Source organism: Symphalangus syndactylus, chromosome 23, assembly GCF_028878055.3.
Source record: "Symphalangus syndactylus isolate Jambi chromosome 23, NHGRI_mSymSyn1-v2.1_pri, whole genome shotgun sequence".
Taxonomy (NCBI): Eukaryota; Metazoa; Chordata; class Mammalia; order Primates; family Hylobatidae; genus Symphalangus; species Symphalangus syndactylus.
The window spans coordinates 40,856,104-40,872,962 of NC_072445.2; the positions used below are offsets into that span (position 1 = coordinate 40,856,104).

Genomic DNA, 16,859 nt, shown 5'->3' on the forward strand with positions numbered 1-16,859 from the left:
CTGTGCCCTGGGAGGACTAGATGAGCTCATAGGCACAAAGTGCTGTGGATCAGTTAGTTTCCTGTGGCCGAAGACAGAAGAACTCAGCAGTCTTAGCTCCCTCTTCAACTTCATGCCTTCCTTTCTGAAGAAGCATGGGTCATGTATGTGATCAGAAATGGGCTTCCATTTCTCGATACAAGATTTCTGAAGAAGTGGTTTCTGGATCTCTGAATGGGCAGTGTGCGATACAATCTAATGAGAGATGACTAATCTTGACTCTTTTAAAAGTGTCAAAAGCAGATTGAAGCCATTAGCCTATACCAAGCCTTTTCCCAATGCAGCATTTTCTCTTCCCCCACCCTGTCTGTCATCCAGCCTAGTGCTGCCCAACAAATCTTTCTGTAATGATGGAAATGTTCTATTTCCGTATTTTCCAATATGGTAATCACTGGCCACATGGGATTATCGTGCTCTTGAAATGTGGCTAATGAAACTGAGAAACTGAATTTTAAATTTTTACTTATTAGAATTTACATTCAAATAGCCACATGCAGCCGGGCGCAGTGGCTCACGCCTGTAATCCTAGCACTTTGGGAGGCCAAGGTGGGCAGATGACCTGATGTCAGGAGTTCGAGACCAGCCCAGCCAACAAGGTGAAACCCCGTCTCTATTAAAAATACAAAACTGCTGGGCGCGGTGGCTCACGCCTGTAATCCCAGCACTTTGGGGGGCCAAGGCGGGTGGATCACAAGGTCAGGAGATCGAGACCATCCTGGCTAACACGGAGAAACCCCGTCTCTACTAAAAATACAAAAAATTAGCTGGGCGTGGTGGCGGGAGCCTGTAGTCTCAGCTACTCAGGAAGCTGAGGCGGGAGAATGGTGTGAACCCGGGAGGCGGAGCCCGCAGTGAGCTGAGATCGCGCCACTGCACTCCAGCCTGAGCAACAGAGTGAGACTCTGTCTTAAAATAAATTAATTAAGTAATTAATAATAAAAATACAAAAATTAGCTGGGCATAGTGGCACAAGCCTGTAATCCCAGCAACCTAGGAGGCTGAGGCAGGAGAACCGCTTCAACCCGGGAGGCAGAGGTTGCAGTGAGCCAAGACTGCCACTGCATTCCAGCCTGGGCAACAGGGTGAGACTCCATCTCAAAAAATAAAATAAAATAAATAGCCACATGCTACTGTATTAGACACCACAGACCTAAATTAAGAGACTCTGGGTTTCTTTATTCATTCATTTATTTATTCATCATTCAACCAAAACCACTGAGTACCTAGTATATATCAATCAGGCACAGTGCTGAATACTGACAGTGGGTTCAGTGATTAGTCTCTCACCTGAAAAAGCCCAAAATCTGTTTGAGGAAACAAATGATCTTTGGGGATGGCCTCAAGACCTTAAAGCGTCTTCTAGTTACACCACCTCCTCCTGAGAAAAGTATCTGGGAGCAAGTCTTTGGGCATAGGTCACCCTGGAGATAATCTTCCGGCCCTGACCTCATCTACTAAATTAGGATCCTTGCTTGAGCTAGGGGCACTTCTCAAGGGCTGGCAAGAGGCCAGTGATAGAGCCGGAGGTGAGAATACCCAAAAAGGTTACTGTATTCCGGGAAGTGTGTACACAACCCATTCAGAGTCTCCGTGTAAGACATAAGCAAGGACATGAACATCAGAGCAGTGTAAAACCCCAAAGACAAAAAGAGCTAGGTCAGTGGGTTGAATAATAACATTAATAATGAGGATTATTGAGAGGCAGGAAAGCGTGGAGGTCAATAGCTTTGTCTCTGGAGACAAACTTCCTGGATGCCAAACTCAACTCTGTCATTCCCCTGCTTCACAGAGTTCTGTGCTGTCACTGCACTTGTATAATGGGTGTTGTCATGCCCTCCTCTCCGAGGTGTACCATGAAAATTAAGTGAATTGGCCGGGCGCGGTGGCTCACACTTGTAATCCCAGCACTTTGGGAGGCCGAGGCGGGCGGATCGCGAGGTCAGGAGATCGAGACCACGGTGAAACCCCGTCTCTACTAAAAATACAAAAAATTAGCCGGGCGTGGTGGCGGGCGCCTGTAGTCCCAGCTACTCGGAGAGGCTGAGGCAGGAGAATGGCGTGAACCCGGGAGGCGGAGCTTGCAGTGAGCCGAGACTGCGCCACTGCACTCCAGCCTGGGTGACAAAGCGAGACTCCGTCTCAAAAAAAAAAAAAAAAAAAAAAAAAGAAAGAAAATTAAGTGAATTAAAACATAGAGTTGTCCGGGCATGGTGTTTCACACCTGTAATCCCACCATTTTGGGAGGCTGAGGCAGGAAGATCATTTGAAGCCAAGAGTTTGAGACCAGCCTGGGCAACAAAGTGAGACCCTATCTCTACAAAAAAAAAAAAAAAAAAATTTTAATTAGCTGGGCATGGTGGCACATGCCTGTAGTCCTAGAAACTCAGGAGGCTGAAGTGGCAGGATTGTTTGAGCCCAGGAGTTTGGGGCTATAGTGAGCTATGATGGCACCACTGCACTCCAGCCTGGGCGACAGTGGAAGATCTTGACTCTAAAAACAAACAAACAAGCCAAGCATGGTGGCTCATGCCTGTAATCCCAGCATTTTGGGAGGCCGAGGCAGGCAGATCACGAGGTCAGGAGTTCAAGACCAGCCTGGCCAACACAGTGAAACACCATCTCTACTAAAAATACAAAAATTAGCCGGGTATGGTGGCACATGCCTGTAATCCCAGCTAATCGGGAGGCTGAGGCAGGAGAATTGCTTGAACCTGAGAGGCAAAGGTTGCAGTGAGCCAAGACCGTGCCATTGCACTCCAGCCTGGGCAACAGAGTGGGACTCCATCTCAAAATCAAAAACAAAAAACAAACAAACATGGAGTTGAACCCAGGTAGATGGGCTCTAGCATCTATGCTCTGACAAATAGGTATGCCGCTAGGCTTTGGAATGAGATAGACCTAGGTTCACATCTAACTCCCATTACTTCTTGGTTACACAATCTTAAGAAAGTGAATTGCCTCATTGAACCTCATTTTTCTCATCTGTAAAATGGGTGTATAGATAAAATAACAATTGGAGTTATGAAGGCTTAATGAATTGATTTGAGTATAGCTCTTAAAACAGTGCCTATGCCGGGCATGGTGGCTCACGCCTATAATCCTAGCACTTTGGGAGGCCAAGGCGGGTGGATCATGAGATCAGGAGATCGAGACCATCCTGGCTAACACGGTGAAACCCCATCTCTACTAAAAATATGAAAAATTAGCCAGGCGTGGTGGTGGGTGCCTGTAGTTCCAGCTACTCGGAAGGCTGAGGGAGAGAATGGCATGAACCTGGGAGGCGGAGCTTGCAGTGAGCCGAGATCGCGCCACTGCACTCCAGCCTGTGCTACAGACAGAGCAAGACGCCGTCTCAAAAAAAAAAAAAAACAAAAAACAGTGCCTCTGAGGCATCATACATGCTCAGGTGTGAGGGCTAGTGTCACTTCACACTACACCACAAGACCTGGGCAGAGCCAGTCACTGCAGACAGAGATGCTGAGCCACAAGAGGTCTGGGCAGGGAGGCAGGGTGTCCTCCTGGGGCTGCCACTGGGCACTGGAAGCCACTGTGGCTTCCGGAAGACATGCTTGTTCTTCAAGGGGCAGATTACTGGCCACTGAGATGGCTGCATTCCAGCCCATCTCTGTCCCTTGAGGTAGTCTGAGTGGCAACCTGTTCTCTAACAAACAAAACAGTGTTGGCATATTTTAAGCAAGAATTTACAAGAGGAACATTTTGATGCAGCTTCCTTAAAACAGTTCTGTCAGTATGAAAAGGTAAACCACTTTGGAAAACAGCGTAGCAACTTCTTTTCTTTTCTTTCTTTCTTTTTTTTTTTTTTTTTTTGAGATGGAGTCTCGCCAGGCTGGAGTGCAGTGGTGCAATCTTGGCTCACTGTGCAATCTCCGACTCCCTGGTTCAAGCGATTCTCCTGGCTCAGCCTCCTGAGTAGCTGGGATTACAGGCACGCACCACCACGCTCAGCTAATTTTTTAATTTTTAGTAGAAACGGGGTTTCACCATGTTAGCCAGGCTGGTCTCGATCTTCTGATCTCATGATCTGCCCGCCTCCGCTTCTCAAAGTGCTGGGATTACAGGCGTGAGCCACCGAGCCCAGCCTTATTTTTTCTTTTTTTAGAATGGGGTCTCGCTCTGTCTCCCAGGCTGGAGTGCAGTGGTGTGAACGTGACTTACCACAGCCTTGACCCCTGGATTCAAGTGATCCTTCCACCTGAGCCTCCCAGAGTAGCTGGGACCACAGGCGCGCACCACAATGCCTGGCTAATTTTTTAATTTTGTAGAGACGAGGTCTCTCCATGCTGCCCAGGCTGATCTCAAACTCCTGGGCTCAAGAAATCCTTCTGCCTTTAGGCTGGGCATGGTGGCACACACCTGTAATCCCAGCACTTTGGGAGGCCAAAGCGGACTGATCACTTGAGGTCAGGAGTTCGAGACCAGCCTGATCAACATGGTGAAACCTGTCTCTACTAAAAATACAAAAATTAGCTGGGCATGGTGGTGCAAGTGCTGGGATCACAGGTGTGAGCCACTGGGCGCAGCAGCAATTTCTTACTAAGCTAAATATGCACCTAGTTATACTACTTCTAGACATCTGCTCAAGAGAAATAAGAATACATATCTTCAAAAAGAGTTGTCTATGAATGTTCATAGTAGCTTTATTCATCATTTCCAAAAATAAGAAAAAAACCACAATGTCCATCAATGGTGAATTAATAAGCCAACTGTCATATATTTATACAATGGAATGCTATCCAGAAGTAAAAAGGAAAGAACTACTGAATCATGCCATGACATGGATGAATCACAAAAATATTATACTGAGCAAAAGAATCTGGACACAAGAGTGTCTACTGTAGTGTCTTTCTCTCTTTCTTTCTTTTCTTTCCTTCTTTCTTTCTTTCATTCTTTCTTTCTTTCTTTCTTTCATTCTTTCTTTCTTTTTCTTTCTTCTTTTTTTTGCGACAGAGTTTTGCTCTTATAGCCCAGGCTGAAGTGCAATGGCGTGATCTCAGCTCATTGCAACCTCCACCTCCTGGGGTCAAGTGATTCTCCTGCCTCAACCTCCCGAGTAGCTGGGATTACAGCCACCCGCCACCACACCTGGCTAATTTTTAGTAGAGACAGGGTTTCACCATGTTGTTCAGGCTGGTCTTGAACTCCTGACCTCAGATGATCCTCCCGCCTCAGCCTCCCAAAGTGCTGGGATTACAGGCATGAGCCACTGTGCCCAGCCTGTAGTTTCATCTATATGACATTCTAGAACAGGCAAAACTGTAAGGTTAGAAGTCTGATCAGTGGTTGCTATAGGGGATGGGGACAGGACTGACTACAAAGGGATGTGGGGAACTTTTGGGGGTGATGGAAAACTATATCATAATGGTGGAGGCCTTTACACAAACTATATGCATTTATCAAAACTCATCAAAAACTACTTCTAAGAAGGATGAATTTTACTGTATTTAAATTATACTTCAATCTACCTGACTTTTTAAAACAAAATGCAGTATCACCAAATACTACCAAATTTTATGTGAAAGGCTCAGGGTCAGAGACAGGATGAGTTCAACCCACAGGGATAGGTTGAGAATATCTGGTTTATACATTTCTTACTGATTTTTTTTTTTTTTTTTTGAGAAGTCTTGCTCTTGTTCCCCAAGCTGGAGTGCGATAGTGTGATCTCGGCTCACTGCAACCTCCGCCTCCCGGGTTCAAGCGATGCTCCTGCCTTAGCCTCCCAAGTAGCTGGGATTACAGGCGCCTGCCACCATGCCCGGCTAACTTTTGTATTTTCAGTAGAGATGGGGTTTCACCATGTTGGCCAGGCTGGTCTCGAACTCCTGACCTCAGGTGATTTGCCCGCCTCGGCCTCCCAAAGTGCTGAGATTACAGGAATGAGACACTGTGCCTGGCCACTGATTTTTTTTTGTTAATGGTGACAATTTAATAATAATTTTAGGCCTTGTCAAGAGGTTACCAGTATTAAGATGGCTGCATCTCAATGGCACATGCCTCTCCTGGCAATCAAAAAGATAAATAGACAAATGACTATAATATCGTGTGTGTGATGCTTTGAGAGATTTGTATACAATGTAGATGAACTAATTCTGGATGGCAGGTTCAGGAGTGGTTTTTTCCCAGGAGAATAGTGAGGAAAAAGGAAAAGAAATAGAACGGTTATAGGGTCCAGTGGGTAAGAGTTTGGCATTTGTGAGAAAAAGGACAAAATTAGAGATCCACAACATCAAGAAGCAATGGAGGTGTTGAAAGAGAAAGCCTGCAAGGTGCCTGGATTTGGGTTGGGAGCTCAGAGAGTTTGGAGCCACTGAACTTACTAAAGCAGGCATGGACGTGGTCAAGTCTGTCTTTGAACAAGAAAGCCCTGCGGGGTATAGAAGGTGAACTGGAGGAACAATAGTTAGGAAGGTTCTTTGTGGCCCGTGATTGTCCCATTTTCACTAAAATAAAATGTGCCTTTTTGGTAGTGAACTGTTCTGAATGCCAAAAGTACTAGGTAAGTTGGTCCCAACTGGAATATTGCAGCCCTGAGGGTGGCTCGGCTGCCCAGTCATTTGGTACCCCCTTTTTCTTTCTTGAACCAGGGAATCTCAGCTCTCAAGAAATCTATTAATTCAGGCTCCCAGGGTCAGCACCACTTGGTCTGTATCAGAGACACAGCAGTCACACGCGCAAACCCAAATTGTCATGGCTGACAGTGGAGGCCTCAGCAGGGCCAAGGAACACAGCGATTTGCAACCTCCCCTTGTGTGCAATTCCCCTTCTGTGGTAGGTGGGATTCCCAACCTGGGGAAAGAAATGACCAAGTGTCTGAGAAGGGAAAGTGTCATAAAAGAGCCAGGGCCCAGGAGCTAGGATGACAGTGGCCTGAGGCCCAGACACTCTAGGGAATCCGTGAGACGTGGAGAGAAAACATGAGGGAAAGCAGAGCTACTGTCTGGCCGGCCCAGCTTCCTCTTTTATGAGCTCATGGGCAAAGCCAGGCCAGGCAGAGGGTGCTAGAGATTGAGTGAGCTTGTTTTTTCCCTAACTTGGTTCTGAGTCACACATGGCATCTATCCTTCCCAGAAAACCGCCTCAGGGCTCACCCCTTGGCAGCCCACCAAGCCCCAGTACTGACACGCGATCCCCACTGGGTAGGGCCAGGGAGCTGCAGACAGGCCATCCCCAGCACCCGCCTCCGCCCCTGGAGAGGCCTCTTGGGGAATGAACTGTCCCTCCCAACCTTGGAAGAAAAGAGCCTATGGCAGCTGCTTTGGAGGGTAGGCCGGAGGCACGTCCAACTTTTGAGCACACATGGGAGACGCTGCTGAATCATGGGGTTTCAGAGGAGGAGAAACATTAGACAGCCTTTAATTTATGCCTTTCACTTTGTAGATCAACTCATCCAGTAAACACAGGGTGTCTGAAAAGGCTGGACAAAAGGGGAAATATTTTATTTGTTGTGCATTTTTCCCCTATGATTATGTTTTGACTTAAATCTCAATCAAATTCTCCAATGGCTGACACTGGAGCTGTCTACAGAGAAATGCAGGCTGCTTCCCACGGGAACAACACTGTAACAGTAATGACATCAACGATCTTGTATTTCTAGCCTTTTCAGCAGGCTGTATTGATTGACAGGCACAGTTCTAGGCACTGAAAATAGAGCAGTACACAAGATAGATAAAGTCCTGCTCTGGTGGAGTTATAATCTGGTGGGAAAGAAACCAAGACCAAAGGAGGAGCCACAACACTGGGGTCCAAAGAAGCCAGCTTTGGCAGGAGGACAGGAATGCTGGGCCCTTTCCCAGCTCCCGGCTCAGCTCATAGCAGCCTCCAGGGTAGCTGGGTTGAGTTGGGCTGGGTCAGGCTGAGCTGCATCCCAGGGTAGGGTCATTGTGCCACTTTTGTGACCTTGCCTTGGTGCTCCCGGAACTCTTGCCATGGTTTTGCATCAGAGGAACAGCCAGGGCCTGATTTGGGGCCTCCTAGAGCCTAGATGAACATCTTTAGGGATCATTTATTAACTTGCTGCCTGGAACTCACCACCCCACTCTACCCCCATGCCTCTGGAGAATTGTTGCAGCTAAAATGTAGGTGGGAGGGGGTGTTTAAAATCCCCTGTTCCTTGTCAGTATAGTGGTGAGTAAAAACAAATTTTTTTTTTTTTTTTTTTGCTGGGTGCGGTGGCTCACGCCCATAATCCCAGCACTTTGGGAGGCCAAGGGGGGCAGATCATGTGAGGTCACGAGTTTTCGAGACCAGCCTGGCCAACATGGCGAAACCTCGTCTCTATCAAAAATACAAAAATTAGCCAGGCATGGTGGCCTGCACTACTCGGGAGGCTGAAGCAGGAGAATCGCCTGAACCCGGGAGGCAGAGGTTGCAGTGAGCCGAGATTGTGCCACTGCACTCCAGCCTGGACGACAGAGTAAGACTTTTTTTTTTTTGAGACGGAGTTTCACTCTTGTCGCCCAGGCTGGAGTGCAGTGGTGCAATCTCAGCTCACTGCAACCTCTGCCTCCCTGGTTCAGGCAATTCTCCTGCTTCAGCCTCCCGAGTAGCTGGGATTACAGGCACACGCCACCACGCCCAGCTAATTTTTGTATTTTTGGTAGAGATGGGGTTTCGCCACGTTGGCCAGGCTGGTCTCGAACTCCTGACCTCGTGATCCACCCACCTCGACCTCCCAAAGTGCTGGGATTACGGGCGTGAGCCACTGCGCCCAGCCAAACTAAATTTTTTAAATAAATAAAGGCCAGAGTCTGTGGCTCACGCCTGTAATCCCAACACTTTGGGAGGCTGAGGCAGGAGGATCGCTTGAGCCCAGGATTTTGAGACCTGCCTGGGCAACATGGCAAGACCCTGTCTCTACCAAGATAAATAAAAATTAGCTGGGCATGGTGGCACGTGCCTGGAGTCCCAGCTACTCAAGAGGCTGAGGTGGGAGGATCACTTGAGCCCAGGAGGTTGAGGTTGCAGTGAGCCACGTTTATGCCACTGCACTCCAGCCTGGGTGAGGGAGTGAGACCTTGTCTCAAAAAATAAATAAATACATACATAAAAAATAAAATCACATTAGTTGAACAGCAACTAGGAATGCAGAAGTCTTTGCTTCTCTGGAAAATAAAGAGCCACAAAACCTGCCTGATATGGAGAGGGAGGGAGGGCGGAGTAAAAAGAGAAAGAGAACTTGTATCTCCTAGTGATGTTAGCAGTCAGAGGTTATTTTCTCATTCCAGTTCCCTACTCCTGGGTTGGCTCACTGCTGCCCATCCCTGTTCCAAAGCAGTCCCTCTTCTCATAATTATAATAATGCCCCTGCTCCATGCAAGAAGCACCTACTATGTGCCCAGAAGGAGTACATTTATATTCTTAATCTTTGCAGTTACCTAGAGGTCAATTTGCCCATTTATCAATTGAGGAAACAGATTTTCAGCAACATTAAGTAACTGGCCCAATATTGCCTAGTTAATAAGTAGCAGAGCTGGCACTCAAACCCAATTTCGTCTAACACCACTAGATTACAATATGTTCTTTTTGCTATTCCATGTTTCCTTTCTATCTTAAACCCATCTCAAGTCAACAAGTAGTGATTGAGGATCTACTGAATACCAGGTGCAGCTAAAAAGCTTTCACTTGTCATTCCCTAACCCCAGGACCCTGGCACAGTCCCTTCACCCTGCTTTCCTTTCTCAGATGCTCCCATTTCCAAATCTCTGCCTCCCTTTCCCCTGCCCATTCTGCCTCTGCCAGTGCCCATTCTTGCCGTCCCCCGTTCTGGGCCTGTGGTCAGCAGTGCAGCAGTACCAGGTGGGGCAGCAGGCCTGACTCACTCCTATGTCAGGGATTGTAAAGGGCGCGGGCCAGGGCTTTGCTGTCGCTGTCGTCACTGCACAATTGTTCCTGATTCAGCGGCGGATCACCTGAGCCACACCTGAGTGCCCCCAACCTCCTCTTTGAAGAGCAAACATGGGGGCCTCTAAAGGAACATGGCTAGATAAACAGACCTCTCTGGAGATGAGGTTTAGCTCCTCGGAGGAGATAGATTTAAGAATATTTATTAAGCTCCTACTAGGTGACAGCCAAGTACTGGAGATACTACAGAGATCTAATGAGAAAAAGGTCAGATATGGCCCTGTACGTTCCTGGAGATTATACTGCAGTAGGTGGGACAAACAACAGCAAAAAGCAAATACGTAAAATGATCCCCCAATGTGATATGTGTCATGAAGAAAAACAAGAGGCTGAGAAGGAGGCTAGCGGTGGTGATGGATCAAGGCAAAAGTCAAACGAGGGAAATGAAGGAACATGGTGATCTGGAGAGCTGGAAATGGAAGAGGCTAAGGGCCTGTTTCTCCAGGATCAGGGCAGTGGGAGCCAGTCCAGTTGCTTGTCTCAGCCCCTGGCACTTTCTGGCCTTAACTCATTCCCCAGCCTGCACTCCCCCACCCCCTTATTGGCTTAATGATTCACCCCCAACCTTTCCCTAGCTTCCTGCGTGGCAGGAAGGAGCAGGAGCAGAGCCCTAGGGCTCTGAGGGTAGCAGGAATGGGGATGGGATTGGTTGGGAATGGTGAGCAGTCCGGGTTCTCAGGTCTTCTCTTTGTCCCATTCTGGTCTTGCCACAAAGAAAGGTCTCTCTGTGCCGGGAGGACAGTGGGGATAACTAGACCCAGCTGGAGGCCCAGATTCCAGATGTGGGAGGTAGTGGCAAAACAAGATCCTGGCATCCCCTTCATTTCCCCTCCTCTGCCTAATGCCCTAGAGAAATTTTCCATCATAAACAACCAATGCATTCCTAACCTTTGGTGCTTCTCTCTCTCTCCCACCCACTAGTTTTCTTCCACCATCACTGTCTCCCCCTACTCCCAATTTATGTTTATGTGAGTGTGAGGGTCTGTCCACATGTGTAAGTAGTCACGGGTTTATGTTGGTCATTGTGTAGCGTGCGAGTTGCCTTGGAATAAGGATGTTGGGGGTGGGGGTGGGCTCCCTGTGCTTGGGTGTAAATGTAAGAATGATGGCAGGTGTGAAGGCAGGCGTGGGAAGGTAATGCCTTCACACTCTTTGTTTACAGAGTAGGTGTGTTTTATGCCAGCCAGGAAGAAGTGTGTAATGTGGAAGGGATCTTGTGTATTTAGATAAGAGTAGCGAGTATAAAATAAAATGACTTGTAGGCCCAGGAGTTGTACACAGAGCAGTAGTGTATCTATTTCTAGCCGGTTGTGGCCTGTCCTCTTATTTGTGTTCCTACATGTTCTTGATTGAAAAATCCCTTTAAGTGTTTCCTAAGTGGGAGGGGAGAAAAGTGTTTCCTGTTTGGTGTCTGTGTAAGAATTGTCCCAGCTTTTCTAAAGACGTTGTACATTTGTATGAGTGGTTTGGAGGAGTGTAGTCACATCTCAGAAGCTTGGTGTGACCCAGCCAAGGTGGGAATACTACATGCACACCTACAGTTGTACATTTCACCTGGCATTTAACAAGATTATTGAGCAACTGCTGCCTACAAGGTACCATGCTGGGTTCTCTGGAGGACACAAAGACGTGTACGACACAAAGACGTGTACGACACAGCCTCCAATGGAAGAGATCATATATGTATTCACTTTGTGCACCAGGCTTAAAATGGTAGAAAGATCTGAGCCAGATTTATTTCAAATCTCTGGAGTCATCTCAGATCTTTTCATCCTCTTGCTGTTGGCAACCTTCCCTCTCCCATGCTCCCTTCCCCTAATGATATCCATCTCATTGCCCAATTCTGATTATCTTATGCTAGGAATGTCTCTTAGGGCCACCTTCTCAGGCTCTTGTTATCATCTACCTGAGCCCCTCCAACAGCCTCTTGTCTCCTGCCTTAGTCTCTCCCCGTCCAGAGCATCACTCCTCATCCCAATCAGTTCCCTGCTTGAATTTTCCTCCCTTTATCTCATCCAGCAACCCACAAGCTCTACAGTCTAGAGTGAAACCCAGGCTCCTTGGCCGGGCGCGGTGGCTCAAGCCTGTAATCCCAGCACTTTGGGAGGCCGAGGCGGGCGGATCACGAGGTCAAGAGATCGAGACCATCCTGGCTAACACGGTGAAACCCCGTCTCTACTAAAAATACAAAAAATTAGCCGGGCGTGGTGGCGGGCGCCTGTAATCCCAGCTACTCGGGAGGCTGAGGCAGGAGAATGGCGTGAACCCGGGAGGCGAAGCTTGCAGTGAGCCGAGATGGCGCCACTGCACTCCAGCCTGGGGGACAGAGAAAGACTCTGTCTCCAAAAAAAAAAAAAAGAAACCCAGGCTCCTGACCTGGCAGCTCTGCTCTCCCCACTCTGCCCAATTCCACTCCTTTCTAGCCATTATTACTTCCCAGTACTCCGTTACAGGAAACTTACTCTGAGATTGTTTTTCTTGTGATTCCCCAAACACATCCTGTACTTTTCCAGCTCAAGGTCTTTGCTAATTCCATTCTTACAGTCATCCTCCACATCTGAATTTGTCATATCCCACCCACTGTTCAAGGTCACCTCCAGTGCCACTCTTCCATGAAGCCTCCCCTGATTGATTGGACAGATGTGAACACTAGCTCTTTTGGGTCCCCCTTAACACTTAGCCTTCAGTTTTCTTAGGTTTTTGTGTTTTTGTTTTTGTTTTTTTGTTTTGTTTTGTTTTTGTTTTTTTTGAGACAGGGTCTCACTCTGTCACCCAGGCTGGAGTGTAGTGGCACGATCTCGGCTTGCTGCAACCTCTGCCTCCTGAGTTCAAGCGATTCTCCTGTCTCAGCCTCCCGAGTAGCTGGGATTACAGACATGCGCCACCACGCTTGGCTAATTTTTGTATTTTTAGTAGAAACAGGGTTTCACCATGTTGACCAGGCTGATCTCGAACTCCTGACCTCAAATGATCCACCCGCCTCAGCCTCCCAAAGTGTTGGGATTACAGGTGTGAGCCACCGCGCCCGGCCTTTCTTAGGATCTTCAAGAAAGCTTGTCTTTCCTTCAGGCAGAAACTCAATGTAACAAAAAAAGAGACAGAGAGCAACAGAGAGACAGAGAGATAGAGAGCTCTCCTGGCCATGGTTCCCTCCTCATGCCGGAGGGTAAGGCCCTCATGGCTGGAGTATCAGCTTTATCTGGCTTTCCTCAGGCAGCTGCATGGCACAGCACTTATACTGAAACTAGCCTCGGGACTCTCAACAGTAGTACACTCAACAGAGGGTGCCTGAAACTGGTGAATGCTCAAAAGATGTTAAATTCTGCGCGGTGGCTCCCAGCACTTTGGGAGGCCGAGGCAGGCACATCGGTTGAGCTCAGGAGTTCAAGACCAGCCTGGGCAACATGGCAAAACCCTGGCTCTACAAAAATTTATATATATATATATATATATATATATATTAGCTAGGCATGGTGGTGCTCACCTGTGGTCCCAGCTACACAGGAGGCTGAGGTAGGAGGATGGCTTGAGCCAAGAGGCGGAGGTTGCAGTCAGCCAAGATCATGCCACTGCACTTCAACCTGGGCGACAAAGCCAGACCCTGTCTCAAAAAAAAAAAAAAAAAAGTTAAATTCTGTGTCCATGAGCAGCTGTCTGTAAAGAAGTTATGGAAATGTGGATCTGCTTTAAGTTGAGTAATTACCATTACTGTAACATTTGTATAATGTCTCACAATTTAGAATGTTTGTCCCATAAATTTGGTTGTTTGACTTACAGTAAGGGGCAAATCTCAGTGGCTGCTAACCTATTGCCTTTGTATTTGTGGCCCTCTGTACCAGCCTTTATGTGAATATTTCTGCACACTCCTAAGAGAGTAGTTTTGCTGAACTGTCCCTATGCAGTCTTTGCACCTTTACCATGTACATGTGTGTTGGTATGTGTATGTGGTATGTTTTCCTTTTTTTCCAGGATTTCATTCTTTTTATGGCTGAATAATATTTAATTGTGTATTATTATTGTTGTTGTTGTTATTTTATAGTGACAAGGTCTCACTATGTTGCCCAGGCTCCTGAGCTCAAGTGATCCTCCCACCTCAGCCCCCCAAAATGCTAGGATTACAGGTAAGAGCCACCATGCCCCACCATTGTGTATTACTTTTTTAATCTTTCTATCCTTCCCTCCCCCCCAACTTTTATTTTAGATTCTGGGGTATATGTGCAGGTTTGTTACCTAGGTATACTGCATGATGCTGAGGTTTGGGGTACGAATGATCCTGTCACCCAGGTACTGAGCATAGTACCCAACAGTTAGTGTTTCAACTTTTGCCTTACTCCCTCCGTCCTTCTTCTAGTAGTCTCAAGTTGCTATTGTTGCCATCTTTATGTCCATGAGTTCCCAATGTTTGGTTCCCACTTATAAGTGAGAATGTGTGGTATTTGGTTTTCTATTCCTGAGTTAATCCGCTTAGGATAATGGCCTCCAGCTGCATCCATGTTGCTGCAAAGCACATAATTTTGTTCTTTTGTATGGCTACGCGGTGTGTGTCTTCATGTGTGCTCAGGCAGGCAGGTTTGTGTCTGTGTGCTAGTGTGTTCATTTCTCCCTTAATCTTGACTATTTCTGTAACAATTTCCTTCTTGGGGAGTTTATATTCTAAGGATACCTACAAGTGCATGAATGCGTGCGTGTAACTGGGTCAGTATTGTAGCAGGATGGCCTGATCTCCAATAAAAAGCCCTCTTGGCAGGGCGCGGTGGCTCACGCCTGTAATCCCAGCACTTTGGGAGGCCGAGGCGGGCAAACCAAATACCATACATTCTCACTTATAAGTGGGAACCAAACATTGGGAACTCGTGGACATAAAGATGGCAACAATAGCAACTTGAGACTACTAGAAGAAAGACGGAGGGAGCGAGGCAGATCACGAGGTCAGAAAATCAAGACCATCCTGACCAACATGGTGAAACCCCGTCTCTACCAAAAATACAAAAATTAGCTGGGCGTGGTGGCGCATGCCTGTATTCCCAGCTACTCGGGAAGCTGAGGCAGGAAAATCGCTTGAACCAGGGAGTCAGGGGTTGCAGTGAGCCGAGATCGCGCCTCTGCATTCCAGCTTGGCGACCGAACGAGACTCCTCCGTCTCCAAAAAAAAAAAAAAAAAAAAAAAAAAGCCCTCTTGGCTCCCTAGTGCTGAGGCCTGTGAGGGATCCTGTGGCTAAACCATCTCCTAGGCTGTCGTGAGCCCCTCTCCAGATGCCACATGCCCCGACATGTGCTTGCAGCCCAGGATCTCACCCACCCCCACTCACGACTCACACACACAGTGTGCAGTTGGGCGCCTAGGATTGTGCGTGCCAAGTCTCCACCCACTCCCTTTGTTTAATCGTCGGAATTTCCAGCCGGCTGCTGCCAACCGCTCCCCAGCTGCAGGAGGAGGAGTTAGAAGGACCCGCCCAATTTCCAGGAGCACATAAATTGCTTCTGCCGGCAGCAGGCCCTCACTTGGCCTTACACTCCGCTCGGCGCACCATGTGTCACTCTCGTAGCTGCCACCCGACCGTGACCATCCTGCAGGCCCCGACCCCGGCCCCCTCCACCAACCCGGGACCCCGGCGGGGCTCCGGTCCTGAGATCTTCACCTTCGACCCTCTCCCGGAGCCCGCAGCGGCCCCTGCCGGGCGCCCCAGCGCCTCTCGCGGGCACCGAAAGCGCAGCCGCAGGGTTCTCTACCCTCGAGTGGTGAGTATCGCCGAAGTGGGCATTCGCGGGGTGCGCTGCCCTGGAGTCACTGGGGAACGACCCGACTCCAGAGGCCTCGACCTGACCTGTCTCCTGTTTTGTCTCCCCTTAGGTCCGGCGCCAGCTGCCAGTCGAGGAACCGAACCCAGCCAAAAGGCTTCTCTTTCTGCTGCTCACCATCGTCTTCTGCCAGATCCTGATGGCTGAAGAGGGTGTGCCGGCGCCCCTGCCTCTGGAGGACACCCCCAGCGCCGCATCCCCGGCGCCCACCCCTGTGCCCCCCGTCCTCGAGCCCTTTAATCTGACTTCGGAGCCCTCGGACTACGCTCTGGACCTCAGCACTTTCCTCCAGCAACACCCGGCCGCCTTCTAACTGTGACTCCCCGCACTCCCCAAAAAGAATCCGAAAAACCACAAAGAAACACCAGGCGTACCTGGTGCGCGAGAGCGTATCCCAAACTGGGACTTCCGAGGCAACTTGAACTCAGAACACTACAGCGGAGACGCCACCCGGTGCTTGAGGCGGGACCGAGGCGCACAGAGACCGAGGCACAGCCAAGCTGGGGCTAGGCCCGGTGGGAAGGAGAGCATCGTTAATTTATTTCTTATTGCTCCTAATTAATATTTATATGTATTTATGTACGTCCTCCTAGGTGATGGAGGTGTGTACGTAATATTTATTTTAACTTATGCAAGGGTGTGAGATGTTCCCCCTGCTGTAAATGCAGGTCTCTTGGTATTTATTGAGCTTTGTGGGACTGCTGGAGGCAGGACACCTGGAACTGCGGCAGAGTAGGAGAAGAAATGGGGAGGACTCGGGTGGGGGAGGACGTCCCGGCTGGGATGAAGTCTGGTGGTGGGTCGTAAGTTTAGGAGGTGACACTGCATCCTCCAGCATCTCAACTCCGTCTGTCTACTGTGTGAGACTTCGGCGGACCATCAGGAATGAGGTCCGTGAGATCCTTCCATCTTCTTGAAGTCGCCTTTAGGGCGGCTGCGAGGTGGAGGGTTGGGGGTTGGTGGGCTGTCACGGGGCGACTGTCGGGATCGCCCAGTATGTTCTGTGAACACAAATAAAATTGATTTACTGTCTGCAGTCTTGAGTGTGTATTTGCAAGCGCCGAGTCCCCGGCCCGCGCACCTCCCTGGGCCCAGAAGCCCCT

At 48.6% G+C, this 16,859-nt stretch overlaps 1 protein-coding gene across 1 annotated transcript; it reads left to right on the forward strand.

Annotated features, from left to right (window-relative positions):
- The first annotated feature begins 15,403 nt into the window (after positions 1-15,403).
- Positions 15,404-16,788, forward strand: IER3 (immediate early response 3). The gene is made up of 2 exons (XM_055262929.2): positions 15,404-15,696; positions 15,809-16,788. Exons 1-2 carry the CDS (start codon positions 15,487-15,489, stop codon positions 16,067-16,069), a joined length of 471 nt encoding a protein of 156 aa, XP_055118904.1. The 5' UTR covers positions 15,404-15,486; the 3' UTR covers positions 16,070-16,788.
- Positions 16,789-16,859: the final 71 nt, after the last annotated feature.

Bases quoted from the DNA above. Each gene is read 5' to 3' on its own strand.
- IER3 (XM_055262929.2), top strand. From the start codon at position 15,487: ATGTGTCACTCTCGTAGCTGCCACCCGACCGTGACCATCCTGCAGGCC. The intron at 15,697-15,808 runs GTGAGTATCGCC...GTCTCCCCTTAG, and splicing joins GGGTTCTCTACCCTCGAGTG to GTCCGGCGCCAGCTGCCAGT.